This window comes from Ambystoma mexicanum, chromosome 1q (assembly GCF_040938575.1).
Source record: "Ambystoma mexicanum isolate Mex_15411 chromosome 1q, UKY_AmexF1_1, whole genome shotgun sequence".
NCBI classification, from domain to species: domain Eukaryota; kingdom Metazoa; phylum Chordata; class Amphibia; order Caudata; family Ambystomatidae; genus Ambystoma; species Ambystoma mexicanum.
In genome coordinates, this window is record NC_090922.1 from 782,790,233 (window position 1) to 782,812,532 (window position 22,300).

Genomic DNA, 22,300 nt, shown 5'->3' on the forward strand with positions numbered 1-22,300 from the left:
ATAGTAACCATTGAACACCACGATTGTTAGGTTTTGGCAATTGCATGATGCTTTTTGCGATAACATTTTGTACTGTGGACCACTTTTCTTATCCACATATCTAGCATTCCAATCCCCACATATCAACACTGGATTGTCAACTATCGGCTCCCCCCAATATATTCAAATAGCATCCAAATCAGTTATTGCTTCAGAGACCAGAACGCCAGGGGGGGGGGTCATATATGTTGGCAATCAGCAGACGTTTACACAACCCATCTTGAATATATAGATAGATTTCATTTTGTGATTCCAACTTTAGGGAGAAAGCGCTGTAGTCATTTCCATCCTTGGTCATCTTCGTTGGGTCCATGGTGCTTCAATGGATTCTTTGTACCTTTATTATTGGAGAAAGAAGTGTGGGTGGGCTGGTTGCACGTACATTTAGGACAACTTGGGTCCTTTCTTTTTTTTCCTGATTTTAGATCTAGCAAAAACCCAAGGTAGTTTAATGATGCGTATTGTTTGTGAATCATAGCTGCCGTTTCAGGAAGCAGCAATGGATACGAGAAAGTTTCCCTGTGGTGGAAATCGGGGGTTCCACAAATTCAAAGACGGTTGAGGATAGCAACCTAAGTGATGGAGCCTTGTATAAAAGTTCCAGGAGAAGCAATCGATTTAAGTGGCAGCCATCCTTGGATTTGCTCACAGGACTGATGGTGAGGATCTTAGGGTCCAGTTCCTTTACTGCAACGCGATGATTTTTTTGTAACTTGCTTTAAGGCCATGCATGTTATGTTGACTTGATTTCAAAGTTACTATCGGCTGCAGACATTATTGGAGGTATGCTGCACTGTTTCAGCCTCTTTAACCACCCAGTTTGTGAGGATACCTGCCTGTAGGTTAGACCTCATTTTCCTTCGTGCCATTTTCGCCCTCCGTTTCTTGTTTTTGGGGCATTTGTCAGATCCAAAGTGGAGTTTAATCGGTGCATCACAAAAGCAGCGCCAAGCCCCCTACCCCCTGTTTTTATGATGTTTTTTTTTCCTTTTTATCCCCCTCTCGTGCAGACTGTTTGCCAGGCGCCGCTGTTTGCGCATTGGGTAGGTGAGTGGGGATAGTGCTTCTTCGCCCATCTGTGAACAGTTCTCTTGAGTCTCCAGAAGCTACTTCCAGCACTCGTTGCAGAGAGGTTAAGGCTGCTTCAACTTGCGCACCTGGAGTCCATTTCCAGTGTATCAATGATTGTAATTTTATGATTGCTTTATTTTGCCGCTTTACGTCTTTGTGGTTCGCTCTACAGAGTTTAATTAGAATTTTTACAGCAAACTTCAAGACACCGGAATGTGTAGTAACAGAAGAGTCTTCCCTAGCTGAATTATTAGGAACATTTTCCGGCTGCCTACTGCCAGTCTGTGATAGCCCTGGCTCTTCCGTTAAATCATAGTGCAGTTTGGGACTCATCGATAATCTTTGTGTATTTCTCATTAGTGGCAATGCCTCATCCGGACTATTACCAGTCGCGATCACCTGGGTCTTAAGTAGTAGGTGTTTATTTTACGAGAATTGTTGGTTTTGTTACGTTCGGCAGCTTTTGCCTGCATTATAGTTTGTAATAGACCCTTCGGCACCTACTTTAGCTTCTTGTCTCAGGCCAAATAGGGAAGAGGCGCAGGGGGTTGGATACCGAGTTAATCGGAGAAGTGTCAGCAGTGCAGTGGAAATACAACAAAGTCTCTTACCGGTACGTGTTGAGAAGGGGCAAGGTGGCAATCCTCAGCACCTACAGACCCCTGATGGCAGAGTGAGCAGACGAGCGGGGGATTGAGAGTTCTGCGTCTCAACTCCCAAACACCAAAACACACTGCGTGTGTTGCAATATTAGTATCTGCCTCCTGGCATACTAGTAATGGAAGAGACTCTAATGTAGGAATGCGAACAGCAGCCTGCAGCGTGTCCTCCAGACCAGCCATGTCTGGAAGTAAGTGCTATCCAAGAAATCCAGTCAAAATTGAAATCCGGTCAAAATTGAACCATAATCTCTACTAGATGCACCCAATCTCACGGGGGGTGGCCTAAGCCCGTTCGCCAACCATACTAAAGGGTTAAAAACAAAGGGTTTGGTACCTAGTCTGTCTGGTTGGCCCCTATAACCACCAATCAACATGGCCATCCCCGATGGCTGGTCTAGAGCAAGGAACTGGTTTCGACTACTTCACACCACAGTAGAGGGTGCACAACTGCCATTTTAAGCCTTTCTTGTGGAACACCCCTAAACAAAGTGGCAGAGATCAGGACTACATTAGTACCCCTGTAGCTACCCAAAGGTTCCATTGGGCTACCCAGGATTTAAATTGGTTTGCACCTGGTGATGCCAAAACTAAATTACAGTTTCAACTACCCTTCTCCCCATTATAAAACCATTGCAGGGTGACATAATCATGCAAAGTCCAAAATGGGAGGGGGGCAGTAGACCAATGGCCTACCATGAGACCATATACTCAAAGGGTCAAAAAGGGTTCCAGTGGCAGGGGAATTTCAGTAGAAGTACCTCTAATCACAAAATGGCAATCCAAAAGAATAAGAAGGGGACGAGCAAAAAAATGAAGGGGTCGCTAAAGAAAAGAGGATAACAGAATTCCCAAAAATGAAATTCCGTCTTAACGTTTTAAACAATTGATAATCTGTGCATTTGCAAACATTGTCTGTATATGCAGACACAAGTATGCTGCTGCTTTCGGAAAGGCAGGAAAGAGCGCAACAGAATGATACTGAACTACTGAACTGAACTGAGAAGACCTTTAAAACGGATCATCTTTTTCTTAAAGTTGCATCCGGCAGCTGAATGCTTTAAAAGAGCATAACGGGAAAATCTGAGGTCTGGTCAGTACTTGGATGGGGCAAGGAAATGCAAAACCTTGTCAAACCTATTTTGATATTTGGAAATGTGAAGTGTGTTGCTACCACTGAAAGCCATAATTCCAGGTGTGTGAATTCTGTTGGTAATCTTATGGGAGAGAAGAAACCTCTTCCATGAAGATCTGTTTTGTGACTTATTTTAGTGCACATCAATTTGGTGTTTTATAAATATATGCATTTTTAATGGCCATGCTCCCCTTTTTTTTTTTTTTTTTTTTAGCGATGATAAAAATCTATGCAACAAAGCCATAGTGAGTGATGTCAAAGCTGTGTCGAAAGCAGATTTGTTAGCAGCGATACACAATTTAATGATGACCACTTCAGGCCAACCATCGGGTGCAATCACAACACTGTTGAGAGGAGGCAAGTTTAATTAGCTGTAAAATGGTGGTATTATCTGTGTATTCCCTTCATGTATCTCTAAGACATTGCTGTACTGCCTTTGTGTTCCTTTACTTTCAGCATCCACCAATTAGTGAATGTAGCATATTTGTTTTTTTGTGTGCAAACATGTCATTCTTAAATGGAACTTTATTTTTATAAAGCAAATTCCCAAAGCAAAGACTTTTTAAAAAAAGTAGTGCATTTTGACTCATTTTATGTCTGACAAAGGGGGAGAAAGCATAATGCTACATATATAGGTTTGTCAATCGAACCCTGGGATTACTATACATTTGGGAAATCATCTTGACAATAGGGGTGTTAACCTTGACATTTCAAATTAGGGATTTTTTTTTCCACCCCTACTCAAGTCACTCTTCCTTGCTCTGACTCGCCCTGTGTTTGCCCCACCCACATAGTTATGAGTGGAACTATACACACGGTTAATAACATATTCACTCTGCCTGTCAACTCAGTCTCCCACTCACTCATGTACTCACCACTTGGATTTATCCATTTATGCCCATTTCAAAGGTTTTTTTGTGTATTCCATGCCGTTAAGAGTTTCCCTTAGGCCGAAGTTCACTGTTTCCGACCACGTTAATAATCTATGCAAACAAGGTTTCTCCAAAACGTTTCCTTACTCACCTAATGGCAGCTGTGGTCGATCATTCAAGGTACTTGTAGGAAGGTAAATGGGCCGATAATGACCCCCTACAAATTCAAACATACATATGTGACATTAGCTGTGTGTGTTTGGAAACATGAATGGAGGAGGATGAGTTCAAAGCTGGACACAATTTAAATATTTTTTTTTTTTTTTAACAGTTTTTCCAAGGTTTGCGATAAGAGATATGAACTTGCGTCTGGATAAAGAGAGACCAGTAGAAACTGTAGATATTCGATGGTTGGCATTTGAAGAGCCAGGAGTGGCTAAGGCTTTTTAGGGAAGTGATTGGTAGGATAATTAGGTTTGAGCAGACTTACATTTATAATGGGGCGTAGGTATAGTTATGGAATTGGGTTGGAATTATTGGGATATTTAGGAGGATGTCGATTGAGGGGACTGACAGTACAACCCATATGCATTCTGTAGAAGACCAAAGCACTGAACACCATGTGTATTTACTGGGCAGACAAGGCCAACGCTTTGAGGACCCAATGTGCATTTAGTATGCAGAGGAAAAGGGCCAATCATTGAGTACCCCTTCATTTAGTAGGCAGAGGAGAAGGGCAAAGCCACAATAGTAGCTGCCTTATTTCTTTTTCACCTGCTGGTGGTCCTGGTACATACGGACCAAATGTTAATCATGTTAATAACCCTGTCAGTAACCCTATTTGGTCTTGAGAACTGAACCAAGTGTACTGAAGAAGGATGGCGTACTGCGCCCCATCTTGGACCTGAGGCGTTTGAACAAGTTCCTCAGGAAAGACAAATTTAAGGTGGTGAAACTATTGCAGATCCTCTAAGCCCTGCAGTTTAGGCATTGGTTGGTGTTGCTGTACCTCCATGACACCCTTTTCCACATGCCTATCCATGCAATGCACCGGCAGTACCTGAGGTTTGTGATTGGCAGTGCCCATTACCAATATCACGTCTTACATTTCCAGCTAACCTCTGCGCTAAGAGTCTTCATCAAGTTGTCATCAGTGGCAGCAGCAAATGTGAGCAGGGGACCCACATCTTCCCTTACCTGTACGATTGGCTAATCAGAGCCCATTCTCTGGAGCAAGCTTGAATCCATCTCAGTCAAACCGGTCACCTCCTATACAAACTGGGCTTCTCCCTGAACTTCAAAAAGTCCCATGCAACACCCTCGCAATACTCCAGGTCATTGGAGCGGTCCGGGACTGCTCTTTGATGAAGGCTTTTCCTCACAAGGACAGGGCTCTTTACTCATGTTAATCTGATGGTTCTACCATTTCAAAGCGCCCTAATTCTGCCTGCCCTAGATTTTGAATGGTTCCTGGGCTTGATTGCATCTTGTATTTTACTGGTTCCAGAAGCTCAATTGATAAATGAGGCTTCTTAAGTGGGCCCTCAGATCTGCGTGGCCACAGTTCTAAGGCAGCATGACTGACCTTCTCCAGGTCCCAAGCAGGGGATCACAGGTCCTTTTGTGGTGGTCCCGGGGAGAGAAATTGATTACAGAAGATCCCTGTTGGCAGCAGTGGCCAGAGGCAACTGGCTATAGATGCCTTCTTGAAAGGCTGGGATGTACACCAGAATGGGAGCAAGTTGCAGTCCCGGGAGAGAGAAAAATGCAGTTAAACTGGTTAGAGCAGAGGGGTATCAGACTGCCTCTGATGGCGTTGATGCCGTCCATATAGGGGAAGACTGTCCTGATAAAGACAGACAACACAGTGGCAGTGCACTACCTCAAGAGAGGGGGGTATGGTGCCACTGTGGAAGGAGGCATTGCAGCTCTGGTTTGGGGCATTACAGAACAGGATCTCCTTGTGCCAGGAAGTACTTTCAGAGATCTTCACTCTTTGGGGAACTCTTCAAGCGGATCTGCTTGCATCCAGCCAAGAGAGGAAATGCAATCTGTTCTGCTCAAAGGAATTCTCTGTCGGTGGGATTGTGACCTGGAACTTTCCACTTGTCCTGCCAGTTTCCATCATTCCACACATTCTCAGGAAGTAGAATTTTGTGACCAACATGATCCTCCATTCCAATGATTGCCTGTAGTGCCTGTAGCCGGATAAAGTACCTTTCCCCACCCAATCCTCCATCCCAGAGGAATGGAACCATTTCGCCAGAAAATGCTTAACATCTTCCCTAAGGTGCCTGCTGCTTCGGTCCGGCACCTATGGGACCACTGCATCTTCTGCGTCCGGCAGGGTGCCCGCTGTCGTCCACTCCCGCAGGCCTATGTGCTTGGGCCTTGCCAAGAAGAGTGAAGAACTTCCCATCTGCCCAACTCTGCCTTCAGGAGTAGAGATCTTGGTGCCGGTCCAGTCTTTGTCCTCTAGATATCTGCGCTGATGGCACAGTAGAGCCTCAGGAGTATGCTCCTCTTCCGTTTCAACCCTATATGCCAAAGATTTTGTGAAGTCTAAGATGAGGAATGGGACCAGGTTCCCTTTGAGTTTGAACCCCTGGTCTCCAGGGAATAGAGCAGCGTTATTCAAACTGTGGGTCGCGGCCCTCTGGTGGGTCTCAGCCTCATGCCCAGGGGTCCGCGCATCCACAGCTTGAAAGTAAACATTGGCATCCATTACCAAAGGATCAGGCTGTTGCTTCATCAAAGAGCAACAGCCCGATCCACTGCCCCTGCCACACATGCTTAGTGCGACAGGGGCCGGGCTTTGTCAGGTCTCAGGCTCGCATTAGAAGCCTATTTAGGAAGACAAAAAAAAAACACACACACTTTGTTTGCCGTGATGACAAGTCATCGCGGCAAAAGAAGGTGTGCACTTTTTCTTTTGTCTTCATGAATAGGCTCCTAATGGAGCCTGAGGCCCCACAAAGGCCCGACCCCTGTCACACTGAGGTCAGGGGCCTGGCTTTTGTGAGGCCCTGCAGGCTCCATTAGGAGCCTATTCATGAAACAAGGTAAAGCGCACACCTTGTTTTGCAGGGATGACCAGCCCCTCCCATATGAATGCAGAGCAGGAAACCACTAATGATGGCACATTAGTGACAAACTGCCCTACTTTCAGATGGGAGGGGTGGTAGGGAGAGTGAGCCAATCCATGACAGCCAGCTTCTCTAAACTTGCATTTGGCAAGGGCCTCAAGCTGTGCTGCTAGCTCAATCTGGCTGACTGACAGCCAATGAGGATGGAAGGCGCCACGTCTTCCAACAATAAATAGTACTCACCTGCAGCTTCAGTGATCCTGCTTCAGATTGCGTCCATCAACTCCGGAGTTACATGCTGTCACGAGGTTCCTGCTTTTCTATTCTTTTTACTTTCAAAAAGGTAAGTGGCATTTACATACATGACCAATAAATAAAGTGACCAGAAACACAAGGAAAATCGAGGCGTGGGGGCCTCTGTTCTAGTTGATAGAACAGAGGTCCCCACGGTCCTTATTTCTCCTGCAGCAGCAGTGTCCAGGGACAGCGCCAGGGCATTATATCCCTTTCGAATTGGAGGCGCCAGGGCATTTCAAACTTTTCACATGAGAGGGGCCTTCACTAAGTCTTCGGGGAGGGGGAGCAACTGCCCCCATGTTGCCAGTCAGAATTCATTTAGCTCAGTGATGTATTCAGTCCTGTTTTTTTGTGATGCTGCTTAATATGTGCGCTTTGCATTACAAGCTGTATGCCGCAGACTGGTTCCACTCTAAGCGGGTGAGAAATGAGGTCTCTGTACAAGTGAATAGTGAATTGTGAAGGGGTGGGTGAAGCGGCTATGGTTGTCTCAAGGCTTATTGGAGGCATGTATTTTGAGAAAATAAAAGCCCTACTGGAGAATTTTGTGTTTACTTGCACGGTTTCTATGTTTGGATTGGATGCGATTGTCCTAGTGTCTTGGAATGTCTCCCCAACAGCATATCCCTTCATAATTATGGCACCACGCATTCTGCAGCCCTCTCTATAAAAAAAAAAAATAACACCAACACAGATGGGCGGGGCAGGGGGGTCCCGAACAATTTATTTTCTGCTCAGGGGGGCCATGGCATAAAAAGTTTGAAGACCACTGGAATAGAGGGACTTTCTGGAGGAATTCAATGAGGAGGGTGAGGTCCTCCAGGGGCTGGCCTTGTACCTCCAAGAGACATTGGCCTAGACAACGCGCCATAGCTGGATATTCTCCCAGCCCTTATCTGCCGCTAAGCCCGAGGCCTCTTTTCAGAGGTTGATGGCAAAGGTGGATGATACCCTGGGGCTCTCAGCCACGTCCAGACCAAAAATTCAGTTTGAATTATGGATGAGGGTCCCAGGAAGAAAACACTACTGCTTTTCAATGTGGCAGTAGAAGCCCCCATACTCGAGGTGTGGGAGGAGCCTGCTACAACTTCAGCAATTGATGGGTAGCCATCCCCGAGCAGGGTTTTCTCTCCACTCATGCCTCTGAAGAGAGCTTGGTGGGGCAGTCCGCGTCCACATTCCCCGCTCTTCCATCTGACAGGGTAAGTAAGAGACTGGATGTTCGGGGTTGGGGGGACAAGGTGTTTCCGTCAGGCAGCCTAGCCTTTCGTGTCGTGAACGCTTCTTGCACCATGGAAAAAATTATTTTAGCTCATGGTCCGCTGTAGGGAATGCAGCTGAACATATATCCCTGTGGGGGAGATGAGGGATGGCTTTTTGTTCATGTTGACAGACGGCTGGGAAGCTTCCTGCCAGATTTTGCAATATGGGTTGGACATAGATGATTATGTGAACAGGTCCATAGCCACAAGTATGGTGCTCATGTGCCACTTGTGGATGAGGACGTCTGGCTTTGTGCATGATGTCGAGGCTAAGCTTCTTTGATGGCCAAAATCTGTTTGGGGCAAAGGCTGATGACGCCCTCCAGAAATTTCAGGCATCAAAGGCCATGGCAAAATCATTGGGCCTAGCTTTGCAGCAGCCCTCTGCATCCTCTGCAAGAGGCCACAGGGTACATCTCAGAGGCTTTGTCGCCCTCAGGGGGTTCTGACCAGGCAGCCCTAAGGAAGATTGCTGAGCAGACGCTTCCCGAGGGGTAGAGGTGCCCCCAGAGGTGTAGTGGCACCAGCCACTGTCCCTTCAGCACTTCATGGAGCCAAACCTCTGTGAGGTTTTCTGCTACAGTACTCATGTGAGGGTAGAGTGGGACTTTCATGTTCAGCACGGAATGGGCCTAGACCACGTCTATTGCTTTGGCCTTGCAGGTCATTCATCAGGGTTACTGTGTCCCATCCTGCTGCTTGCTCAGGAGCATGGCTCTACACCAGCACCTTTCCTCTGGATCCCATCCTCTTGGAGGAGTTTGGTCCGCTTCTTTCAAAGAGCACGATAGAACTGGTACTGCACTAAGAATGAGGCAAGGATTGGTACTCCACCTTTTTTCTGGTGCCGAAGGAGAACCAGGACTTGCATTCCATTCTGGATCTGAGGCTGTTAAACTTGTTCCTGCGCAAGAACAAGTTCAAGATGGTTTCTATAGTCCAGATCCCGCAAGTCCTCAATCTGCAGGACTGGTTGCTATCACTGGACCTTCAGTATGCATACTTCCACCTTACCGATTAATCGGAAACACAGGAAGTAGCTAAGGTTTGTGGTGGGCCTACAACTTGAGTCCTGCCGTTCGGTCTTTCTTCGGCACCCAGGGTTTTGACCAAGCTTCTAGCAGTGGTGGCGGCTCACCTCTGGAAGGAGTGCATTCATGTCTTTCCCTACCTGGACAGCTGACTTGTCCAGGCCCACTCCCCAGATGCAGTGCTGGAGCATCTTCTCCACACATGTACTCTATTGCACATCCTGAAATTGTCCATGATTTATTGGAGCAGTGTTACTCACCTGGGCAGGGCTTCCCCCCTGGGGATGGCATGGCGAACATCTTTTGGATGGTCAATGTCCTCCAATCCCAGGAACAAGTCCCGGCCTCAGCCTTCCTACACCCTCTGGCTTCATGGTCTCCTGCATCCTACTGGTGCCATAGGTGAGGCTGCACATGAGATCACTTCAGTGGTTTGTCTATTGCCAATGTTCGGAGTTTCAGGGCTGCACGTCGGACCCTTTACAGGTCTCTGACCAGGGGCTCAGAATCTTGTATCGTAGGGTGTGCGAGGCGTGTTTCGTTAACCTCTGCACCAGGTGACGGTGGTCAGGGACTCATCTCTGACTGGTTGGGGTGCTTACCTATCAGATCTGACTGTGAGCAGATTGTGGTCTCCTGCAGAGCGAGTTTCGGGAACCCAGCAACTTGCTGGAGCTTAGGGCAATCAGGCTGGCCCTGGTCGCCTTCCTATTCTCTGTGAAACGCGAGAGACTGCTGATCCTGATGGCCGAGACAAGGGCCATTTACTACCTCAACAAGCGAGGTAGTGTGGGGTCTGTGGTAGGTCAGAAGGAGGCAGACCAGTTTTTGTCATGATAAACAAGTAGTTAATTTAAATAAGAAAATACTTTTCTATCCCTATTCTATGGGTTTCCCTACCTAGCAAAAGTAACTAGGTGCTAGTCATCAGTAGTGAAGTCTGTCCTCTGTCTCAAAGCAAATTATCCAGACCCTACCATTAAGCAAAAACAACAAAAAGGACTGGACAATGACTCCCTTCTCCTGGATAGGCTTTCCTCAGCCCTAATGGCTGATTCATAAATAGTTATTGGCTATTTCTTGGATTAATTTGTACAGTTCCTCTCACCTTTCTGGTTGTTAGGCAGAAACCTGTGCAGTTCCCTTGGGGACCACTGCAAAAGATTTAGGACTACAGGTGTTGGCAGTAAACCCACTTGGTAGCAGTCTGTACCACCCAGATTTACCTGGTAGCTGTGGCTGAGCGGTCAGACTTCCCTCAAGAAGAGTTAGGCAGTATGTAAAGTATACACAATAGGCACTCAGATACAATAGCACAAGCAAACACTGACCAGAGCTTTGGTATCAAGGTATATAATTATTTATTTAAAAACACACTTATTGAAACACTCCAGCACTAATATTGTAAATCACTCTAAACACAGTTACTATTATTATATATACATCCCTTATTCCTTATCAGACACGTCTTAGTTAACACCACTTATTTCCAGACAGAGGTGAGCGCTTAACTATAGATGGCACTCCAATAAGTTAACGAAAAAGGGAGGGAAAAAGGCAGAATGTAGGAAAATACACCACACTAATACTTAGGAACTCTTAAGCAAGGCAGGAAAGTCAAAAGTTACTTGTGAGCCAAAGTCCATAGGCCGGGCCCACTCTTGGAGAGAGCAGGGCACAAATGCACCCAAGATCACACAATGACAACAGGCTTAAAAAGTCTTGCAGGGAGTTCATAGAGGTTTTAGTTGGGCTCAGAAAAGTTTAGCCAGGGTGTCCCAGGCTAACCCAGGTTTGAAAGCCGGGGGCTAGATGTACCCCATACAGTCAGTTGCAAGGGAAGCCAGGCTGAACATGGTACCTTAGGTGGAAAGGATCCTCCAGCGGGGGCAGTTGTTCCTGGCAGCAGGTGCAAGTCGCGGCGTCGTCCAGAGGAAGAGAAGATCTCGACGTGGAGGAAAGATGAAGGTCGGTACACTACCAGGGAAGAAACCAGCCGCAGAGTTTTCCGGTTAAAGGTACTACCCTTTGATTTGCGTTAGTGGTAAAACGTGGTATCCCGGTTGCCGGGGTGCTTGGCACAGGCAAGGCGGCCACGAGTTGTTCCAGGAAGTGAAAAAGGAAGCAGACTCGTTATCCCCACCAGTCGAAGGAAGAAGACTCTCAGGGCTGGAGATCTCCTCTGTCGTTGGGAAAAGTGGTGAGACGGTTCAGCAGGGCTCCACCGGTGGTGTCGTCGTAGCAGGTCGGCTCAGCTTCTCCCACGGATTCTTGGGTCCTGTGGCGACTTCTCAAGTTCCAGTCCCCCAAAGCCCTGCTTTTATGCAGAAAACCCCCCATTCACTCAGCCTAGCTGTCACTCAAACATGCTAAGTGGTGAGCCGGCCGGCTCACCACTTGGGCCAATCAGGACGGAGTGCAACCTGAGTTGCCTAGGCAACTCAGTCCAGGGTGCCTAAACCCCCCTCCCACGCCCCCTGTGGTACCCAGACAGAGTGGCACCACTTTTGGAGGCTTCTGTGGAGAAGCCCGCCAAAAAGTGGAACAAAGGGCTCAACTTGGGTTGGAGTCACAGAAGAGAACACAAACGCCATTTTAGAACCGAGTCTTGGCACAAAATACCAACCGGAGAATTAATATTAATTAAATAAACCGGCGGTATGTTCAAGGCTACGAGAATTAAATAATTAAAGTTGGTAGCCTCGAACAATGGGAAAATCCCATAGGAATATATTCGCGGTCGAATATAAAAAGTAGTTTCCACTGCCACCAGCCAAAACTCGATCAGGGGGGACGGAGATGTGCCCCCTCAACTAACAGACCCCGGGCCAGTCGAATTGCCCCGGCCAGTACGTCCTCAATATGATGGTTTGTATTGGTTCTGTTCAGAATTTGAGACTAGTAAAGTCAATGGTGACTTTACATGCCCTGGGAGACAGTAGTCAGTCCCAGGGTATGGAGTCTATACTGGGGGGGTCACTATGACACCCCTGTGTTACGGCACTTAGGGTGCCGTGTAACACACATCACAAAAACATATGAAGCCCTATGGAGTAAAAGACCCCATAGCCCATTAAACACATCTAGAGTCAAAGAAACGCACTCAAATCATGCCCAAGAGTGAGGGTAAAAGAGTCTCACTCTTGGCAGGAGAAAAAATTAAACCCCAAAAATCCATCAAAGCTGCTGGGGGACTCACTAGGTTAGGAAATTCAGCCTAAACAGAGAATTCTCCCTAACACTGGTGTCCCTGTTCTTTCTTGAATTAGAGTTCGTCACTTCGTTGTTTGGGATTTTATACCCTTGAACTATGCTTCCTCGAAGTGCCTCGCTATTCTTCTTGTTCGTTATTTCTGCATTTTCAGTATTCTCCATTTCACATTCATCTTGTCCTGACAAACTGCCCTTCTCCTTAGATCGAATACAGCAGTCAAAGCAACTATATATTTGCTCCCCTGTCTGGTTCCTTTCCTGTTGTACTGAACAAGACAGGTTCAACTGTGATTTTCCTTCTTATGGGCACTTGTCCTTTCACTGGGACAAGTAGGTTGATTGTTGAAACCGTTCTAGCTCTTGGGAACACTTTTCTTTCACGGAGATCAGTAGAATGAATGCTGTAGGTATTCTCACTCTTACAAACGCTTCTCCTTTTACTGAGATGAGTAGGTTGTGTGTCCTTGGTCCCCGTACCCTCTCCCATGTCTCCTGCCTCTCCCGTTCTGTTTCACGGGCTAGCATCACTGGGTCTTTCTACGGGATCTGGATGACAATTGGAGTCTGATCGGTTCCTGCGTTCACTCAGACGCTTCCTGTTTCTTCTTCATGGCCTAGCAGGGGAACAGCGCAGAAACGGTGTGTGTTTTTGGACTGAATAGTCCACCTTCCGCTGGTCACACCACCACTCTCTTGTTCTCCTTCGCTCAGGGTTCTCTTCCCCCTGCACGGCTCGGTTCTCCCCTCTCTGTGTGCCTTCTGGTTACACCCATAAGCCGTGTCTTACCGACAGAGGTTTGCCCCGTTCTCACCAGCTTCCACGTCGTGGCTCATGTGAACTTCTTGGGTTTCACACGCTTTCCATAGTAGTCATTCCCTTTTTATGTCAAATTACTGGGTCCTCCCCAGCAGAGCATCAAAGTCCCTTTTCTCTTTCTGCTGATCATTCTCTTGTTCTTCATTGTCCCAGTTTGGTTGGCGTTCCACCATTGAGCGATTGGCAATACTCGCTCACCTCTCTTCTTCTCAGTATTTTCATCAATTCTTTTTTGAAGTTGAATGTGTGGTGTAATGTTACAATAACAAGCTATGGTTTGTTCCAATGGATTTATCCGAATCCTAGATGGTACTGATGGCCTACATGGAAGGGTTTTAGGGAGTTCCTCGAGGGAACGGAAGTCCTTGTCCCCAAAAGGGGAGTCTCTTCCTGTGTTGTCCCCTAGGGGGGGAAGGTTGCATAGTTGGCTCACCTCCCTATCCTCACAAGGAAAGGCTCTCCTCTGGGGAGAAGTGACAAAACCCTTCGATTCGTCACAGGCCTTTGCCTCTGCAGAGAAGCAATGCTACTGTGGTTTTGGGTTCTAGAGAATGGTGTCTCTGACTGCAGCCCAGCTAGCCACCAGAGTTTATGTCCCGGCAGATGTCTTGAGCAGACTAACTTCAGCCTGCCACGTGTGAGAGCTCTGGCAGGAAGTTCTGAAGGAGACACTCACTCCTCAAGTGGACCTCTAAGCTACCAGTGTGAACAGGAAGTATGAGTTGTCGTGCTGCAGGGAATTTCCTCGTCTGGGATCTTTTGGGGATGTACTGATGGGTAGAGTTGACTTACAACCGCCTTCATGTGTTCCTGTTGATTCCTGTAATTCTGCTGGTTCTAAGAAGATTGTGCCTGTTCAGAGCCATGTGTATTTTGCCTGGTTCCTGAAAACGTGGTATTCAGAGTTGCTGGACATGTCCATCTGCCCCCACTGTGCCTTCTGAGGAGAGCTGACTTGTTCGCCCAATCGGAGGGGCGGGTTCTCCACCCCAACCTCAGCAACCTGAACCTTCATGCTTGGCTTCTGAAAAGATACAAGGAGTGGGACTTGTCAGATGACATCCTTGATATGCTCCTTTCACATTGGAGACCCACTACTATTTATGCCTGCAGTTGATGTTATGTTTGGTGTCAGCAGAATGATTTAGACCCTTTATCCTGTTTATTATCCCCCATTTTGATTTTTTTGCTGTCTTTGGACCAAGTAGGCCTGCAGATTGGCACTGTTAGGTCATACAGCCCTATCTAACCTTCATCTTTCGAATGGATTGTGTCTACAATACCCATGTATTCCTCATCTTATAACTTGTTGTCCCCAGCTTTGCTGCTTCGGAAAAAAATGTGTCTCGGCAGAGGGCGCTGTGCTTGAGGTCGTGGTGTCGATTGTCCCTCGACGGACTCCGTACTCTGTCGACGTCACCGATGGTATAAATAGCTCAAGCCGCGCCCGTTGCTTCATTTCCGTTTTTCCGATCGCTTCGCTATCGAGAACGGCGCGCTTCAGATTTTCTGTAAAGAAAATGTCATTCTCTTCGACTCCTTCGACACCCAAGACTGTGGATCAAAAATGTCGATCACGGATCCCCACCGGGTTTGTCTCTGGTGTCTCGGTTCCAGTCACCGAACCGACGACTGCGGTTCCTGCCAATCCATGACCGAGAAAGCTCTTCGTCTTCCTCCTCCTCTCCTGGCCTGTCTGTGGCCGCCTCTCCTTCCCCTTCTCGTCCTTTTCCTTGCTCAACCCTGACAACGTTTCTAGACAAGTCTGTTATTTGAAAGTCTCATCAAAACAGGTTCTTCCCTGTGCATCCAGAACCATTAAGAACCACATCGACACCCTTGCTCCAGCCTTGGCCGATTTCTGCAATCAATATTTTGACACTGGAACCTTCCCCTCCCCCCTTGAGCACCCACTCTTAATGATTCTCCGGCTAGCTATCGCTCGATCTCCATCACTCCTTTCTTGGGCAAACTCTTGGAAAAGCTGGCCATCTCCCAACTTAATTTTTACACTGAATCTGTTGGTGTTCTCCATTGCTACCAGTATGGCTTCAGAGCGGCCAGAAGCACGGACACAGCTCTCCTGAACATCTGTGAAGACCTGCTCTCTAATCTTGACTCTAACCTTCCTCATTCGCCTCAATCTTTGTTCTGCTTTTGATACGGTCAATCATGCCATCCTGCTCAATCCCCTCTGTGATAACCTGGGTATCACTGATCAGGACCAGGCCTGGCTGACCTCCTTTCTCACTGATCGACCTTCTTAGGTCCAGCTTGGGGTTGTACCTCTCTTCTATCGCTCTCTCTACCTGCGGTGTTCCCTAGGGGTCTAACCTTTCTCCCTGGCTCTTCAGCCAATATCTGGCACCTCTTGCCCACTGTATTGCTGCTCTGTGCTCCAACTTTCAGTGTTATGCGGATGACACCCAGCTCTCTTTCAGGCACCCCTCGGCCACCTCTACTTCCTCTCTCATTCCAGACTGTCTGTCCACAATGGAAGAGTGGTGTGCCACCAATGATCGCTGCCTTAATGTCAGTAAGACGGGGATCCTCCTCATCGGAACACTAACTCCCTTCTTTCCTCTCTCTCTCTCTGGCTGCCCACTCTGGGCCCTCTTCCTGCTCCTACCTGTGTGGCTAGGAACATTGGGGTCATCTCCAACTCCACCCCCTGCTTTTCTCCTTACATCTCCGATGTCTCTAAGGAGTCAAACTATCAGCTGCCCCTCCTCAGAAGTATTCTTCGTTTCCTCACTTACCCCAGAAGCTCACAGTCTCCAGAGCTCTGGTCCTCTCTAGGCAGGACTATTGCAACAGCCTCTTTCTAAATCGTCCTGCCTCTACCCTTCGTCCTCTACAACTTATCCAGAACAGGACTGCAAGACTTGTCCTTTGCCTCAAGCCCAGGGATCGTATCTCTCCAGCTCACAGCTCAGAAATCTCTTCATTGGCTCCCAGTGGCGGCAAGGATCAGGTTCAAGACCATCTGCATCATCCACAAGGCTTTCTAGGCCCTGGGACCACACTACCTACAACTCTCTCTTCCCAAACATCATCCATACTCAAGCTCTCCGTTCATCCACCTCCAACTCTTTGAGGGTCAGTCGCTTTCCCAAGCAGAGAGTTGGGGGCAGATCTATATCTTCGGCTGGGGCCTCCCTCTGGAACAGTTCCCTGCCTCTCTCAAACTTGAGCAGAACCACCTCTGGTTCCGGAAGCAACTCAAGACCTTCCTCTTCCCTTCTGCTTTCTCTTCCTCTGCCCTGCTGATGACTCGTCTGCTCCACGCACTGGTCACCTGGCCACCCTCTGAACTTGGGCCCAGGTCCCTGCATGTCAAGTTGCACCTTGCACTGCCTCTTGGCTCCCCCGGCAATTGTGATCTGTATCTGTAACCCTACAGTCCCTTCTATCTGCACTTATGAGCCACCTGTTGACTGCACTTTTTGACTACCTGCACTTCTCCCTCTCCCGGCCACACCACCCACCCCACCACTTCTCCCCTTCCACTTCCCCGCACTTGCGCGTTCTGAATGACACAAGGCCTAGTAAGATAGTTGTTTTGTCCTCCCTCTGTCACCCCACCCCCAAACCCTGGTATCTTGTCGCGTCTAGCAACACTTTTGTACTGACGCATTATAAATATCATATCATATACCTCACTGCTAGTTTGGTTTTTAAGAGGACCCTGAATCGTTCTTCACAAACCCCACTACTATGCATTTCTTGCAAGATTTGTGTAACCAGTTTCCTCCATGCCAGTTTGTGGTTCCTGCGTGGATTTAAATGTGATTTTACATTCCTTAAGGGAGTTCCGTTTGAGCCCCCCTATTCCTCTTCTTTTTTTTGCTCACCCTTAAGATGATTTTCCTGGTTGCCATAATTTCCCTGAGACGGGTGAGTGAGCTCCAGGCATTATGTATTATACTTACTATTTGGGTTTCTGCAGAGAAGGTGACGCTGAGAGTGAGACACATTTTTCTTCCAAAAGTGGTCTCGGATTTTCATCTCTCGCAAAGATCCATCTTCCTGTGTTTTTCCTCTACCTTCTAAGGCAGTGGAGCAATTCCATCAGCTATACCCCTTGCACGCTCTCGGCTACTATTTCTCAGACAAGAGCGGCAAGGAAAGATGACCAGCCCTTCATTGGTGACGTTGATGTTTCTGCTGACAGGGCGGTAACCAAACCGACCCTGTCAAGGTGGATCATTCTCTGCATCTTGGAATACTACAATCTGGTTGGAAAGGATGTTCCTGAGGGTTTCGGGGGCCCATTCTACCAGTGGAGTGGCTGCCACCTTTACCCTGTACATCTGCCAGGTGGCAACATGGGCGTCTCTGCAGACGGTTGCTAAGCATTACTGATTGGATTCACTTTCATGGCTGGACCTCCGCTTTGGTAGGGTATTCCTCCTGAATTTTCTGGTGTAGGTAGTTGTTGGGGAGAATTCTCATTTTATGGCTAATTTCCCTCACCTAGTGAGTCCCCCAGCAGCTTTGCTGGACTTCTGGAGTTTATTTTTTCACTTGGTAAGAGTGTGAGCTTTTCCCCCACTCTTACCCATGTTTTGCCATGTGTCTTTTACCTGTTTCTATGATTGTGGACTCTGAAGTACACCACTTCAGTAGTCCCCTTCTTTTGTGCGTTACACAGCACCTTCAGTGCAGTGACACAGGGTTGTCTTTTAGACTTCCCACCGACTCCATTCTGGGGCTGACTACAGTCCCCCAGAAAAGGGTAAAGTTGCCATTAACTTTACTTAGTCAGTTTACCACAGATCCAGTACACCCCATCTTCCATGGAGTACCGGAAAGGGTTACTTTGTATCCCTTTTGTATCTGTACCTCATAGAGCATTGTTTCGCTCTTTTAACATTTAGACTTGGCTGGTGGCAGTGATATCTACCCTAACTTTTCTACTGCAATTATATTATATAAACGTGCTAGTGTTTTAGGCTATTATATTAGCCTCAAACTTAAACCTGCTTGACCAAATCCTTTTTCTTTTGGCTCTGGTCGAGTTTATTCGCCATTTCTTTTTGTTAAAGTCCTTCTTGTGTTTTACTTTGCGCAGCAAATCAAGTTTGCCTTCTTTGTTCACTGTCTTTTGGCAGGCTTCTGCTCAGAAGCCCTCCTCCAGGCACCTGGGTGTCTAGGTGGGCTGAATGTGAGGGAGGGGTGTAGTCAACCCCTGCACAGGGTATCCTAGGAAACCCAAATCGCACTTTGCCATGATTGGCTGAGGTGGTTGTCCGGGCCGGACAACCCCCCCTGCTGCGTGATTGACAGCCAGGCTGTGTAAATGGGGGATTTTCGCATAAAAGGCAGGTCTCTTGGGCTAGAAGTCAGTCACCACTGGAACTACAAGGAACCAAAGAGAAGTGTAGAAGAAGACGGATGCTGCAACTACCCCGTCCCGGTGAAGCCCTGCTGCAGTCCTGAACTATCTACCCTTTGACGACCAGAGAAGATCCAGTCCGGAGTCTTCTTCCCTTGAGCTTGGTGGGGATAACCAGCTCATCTTCCACAGCCAGAGGATCCTCTTCTTGGTCGTAATATACTGCTGTAGTGGTCCGGATAGCCATCCGAAGATCCTCTTCTGTTTTTAAGGAGTGCACCTTTTATTCATCGTCGTTGCTGCCGGCTTCATCCCTGGTTGGTGCAGACCCCTCCAGACGTCCTCCTTCGCACCGAAGCTCCAGGAACCATGGGTCTGCAGGAAACCAACAGGAACAACTGCCAGGGCATCAGCTTCTCCATTGAATAAGGTACTGTGTTCTGCTTAAGGAAATTTGGGTGAATCCCTTTTTTTCACCTCCAAGGCTTGCCCTTGTCTTCCCTTCTTCTTATAACTTTTGCTTCCTCTGTTGACAATATCTAAGTACTCCTGGCAACGTTGAATCTCGAACTATCCGATTGTGTGATCCTCGACAACAGGACACTGGCTCCGGACTATTGACTCTTGAATTTCTGTCTGAGTGTTCTCTGATTCTGTCTGCCTTGACAAAAGTATTGCCTGTGATTTTTGCCCCAACTCTCTCTGGTTAACCCAGGTGCTAAGGGTGTTTTTGCCCCGGTAACAATTCTTGCCGCGGATACGCATTTCTTTAGTAAGACCGAACTGTCATTACTGTCAAAAAGTGATTGCAAGAGTATTCCCGGTAATGTCTTTTGTTTCATAACACCGGTCCGTTGAAACACAGGGTTCTTAGCTTGAGTTAGAGTGTACCAAAGTGAATTGGTTAGTTGTAGTCTATTTTACGTGTGGTTTTGAATTAATAGAAGTATTGTGTTTATCACAAATGGTTTAAAAATAAATGTACTTATATTTTTCTACCTGAAACCTTGAGTCAGCGTTTGCTTGAGCCACAGTAATTGTGGTCCCTTTGTGTAATCTCTGCTACTGCTCATATATTCTTGAGATAAGCCTGGCTGCTCCGCTACTGCTACGACTTTAACATAGTAGTATAGTACAGGCTTGTACCAAAGGTAAAACTTAATTGTGTGTAGTAGTCCCTAAGGGCACTGCACAGTATTCTGCCTAACAGTAGTGTCCATGCTCCTCTCTCTCCTCCAGATTTTCGTACTTCCAATGGATTGTGTCCTCCCAAGTTTTCCTCATCCGATATCTCCAGAAAAGGCATTCTCTCGGCAGACGACGCTGTGAATGGAGACGTTGGACTCGATGGCCCTCGAGGGCTTCCATCTTGGCTGATGTCCTCGTCGAGTACATCCACCATGGGCAGCACCCGTTGGCTTCAGGTCTGTTTTTCTGCGAATGCGATTGCTTCGAGATTAATGGCGCACTTCAGTTTGCTTCGGAAACTTATTGCAAATGGCCTTGTCTTCTGTTCTGAAGACGGCTTCAAAAAGTGTATAAAATGCGGCGCCATGATGTCCATCACGACCCGCATAAGATATGCCTCTGGTGCTTGGCTGTCGAGTATGTAACGATCCTGTCAGTCGATGACCGATATGGCCTTAAAAAAGCACAAATCTAAACTTTCAGAGGGTCGGATTGTCCCCAAATCCCTGTCCACTCTTTCTAGATTTGGATCCTCCCACAAGTAGAGAGATTCCTCTGCTCACAAACAAAATCAAATAAACAATCACACTGGAGGAGCAGACACACCTCGTCTTCAAAAAAAAATCAGAGAAGGCACAGACCACCTTCTTCGTAGTCTTCTTCCTCAGAAAGCAGCGTAGCTGCCCAACTGAATCTTCGAAAGAGGAGTGGGAACTCTTTATGAGGAAAATGTGCACAATCTTCGAGGATCAGGCCCGACCTCAAAGCATAAGAAAAGTGGTCATGCTGCACTTGAAGACCAGCATGACGCCAAGGCGAAAACCCCCAAGCCCGGGTCATAAGCCTAAGACTACTTGAGAGTCCGAGTACTCGAGACGAAAAATCTTCAAAGAAAGCATTGAGTCGAGGGCAAAGTTCCTCCAAACACAAGACAAAATCGAGCTGTCTACACCATCCACGCCATTGACGTCGACACCATAGATGCCTTTGACGTAGATACAAAAAGCATTAATGCTGATTGTACATTCTTCGATGCCTTTACATCAAAAAAGCCAGGAAAAGGTTTTTAAACCTTTAACTAAAAAGGATTTGTTCCGGTCCTTGACTTTAATACAGGAGGGCAATGAAACCTCTGATACCCCTCCATGTGGTCTCCAATTGGATACCCCTAGTATTCAGAAGACTACTAATATACCTGATTGCTTTATTTCCGAAGGTACCATGTTCGGGAACTACATGACACCCTGCAGACTGCTAATGGGGGCAGACACCTCCCCAGAACTAGATTTTGGGAAACGAGACTCGGCTGATCATGCAGATGCATCCTACAGGACCCTAATGACCAGCGTGGTGGAATTCTTAGGATGGAGTAGACCAGCTCCTTCATTTAAACAGGACGACCTGACTGATATATTATTCCTCAAAATGACCCTATTTTACCATTCCATGTGTCACTGCAAAAACTGGCTGCGGCAAACTTGGAGGCTCCAGAGTCCAACCCTGCAGTAAGCAAAAACTTGACCAAAAAAATACAGGCTCTTCAGTAGCGATCCTGGATACCTGTCAATTCATCCTACTCTGGAAAGCCTTGAAGTATAGGCAGCTACATCGGCCAAGCAAGCATTGTACCCAACCATGCCCCCTGATAGGGGTGATAAACGCTTTGACTCATGGGCAAAGAAAGTATTTTCTGCTAGCAGCATGGCTTTAAGGTATGCTAATTCCACATGTGCCCTGGCAAAGTTTACATTCATCTAGTGGGATGGCATAGCAATGGTGGCTGATGGCATCCCTGAGGGTGAGGAAAGAGATGAACCTGATAAGGGATAGCAGAGAGGCCATGTGTGAGTCTCTGCAATCAGGTCTGGACACTGCTGACTGCGTCAGCTGGGCCATGGCGGCAAGCACTGTCATACGCAGATTTGCTTGGTTGAGGAAGTCAGGTTTTGCACTTGATGTACAATCCAGACTCCTTAACATGTCATTTGACGGCTCCCGTTTATTTGGAAATAAGGTTGATGAAAGCCTTGAAAAGCTGCAGACCTCAAAGGCAGAAGTCAAGTCCTTAAGTGACTCAGTCAGGCATCCGCAGCCTTTTCAGCTCAGAGGATCATATTGGAGGGATAGGTCTTTTCACTACTACTTCTCAGTTGTAAGAGTGAGAGGACAGGATTGTCAAAGAGGACAGAGAAGATTCCCTCGTGGTGGACGAGGGTGGTGAAAAGCCTGCCCAAGCAGCAGCGTATTTATCATCAGCCACTGCTTCAGCCGCCTCAAAACCACTTTGAGCTC

At 47.3% G+C, this 22,300-nt stretch overlaps 1 protein-coding gene across 3 annotated transcripts in view; it reads left to right on the plus strand.

The window, feature by feature from the left end:
* Positions 1-22,300, plus strand: part of SWT1 (SWT1 RNA endoribonuclease homolog) — a 2,657,341-nt gene that overhangs the window by 925,936 nt on the left and 1,709,105 nt on the right. For all 3 annotated transcript variants that reach the window (XM_069641360.1, XM_069641359.1, XM_069641361.1), the window contains exon 10: positions 3,119-3,261. In XM_069641360.1, the coding sequence (XP_069497461.1) occupies positions 3,119-3,261 (143 nt within the window). The remainder of the gene's footprint in view (positions 1-3,118; positions 3,262-22,300) is intronic.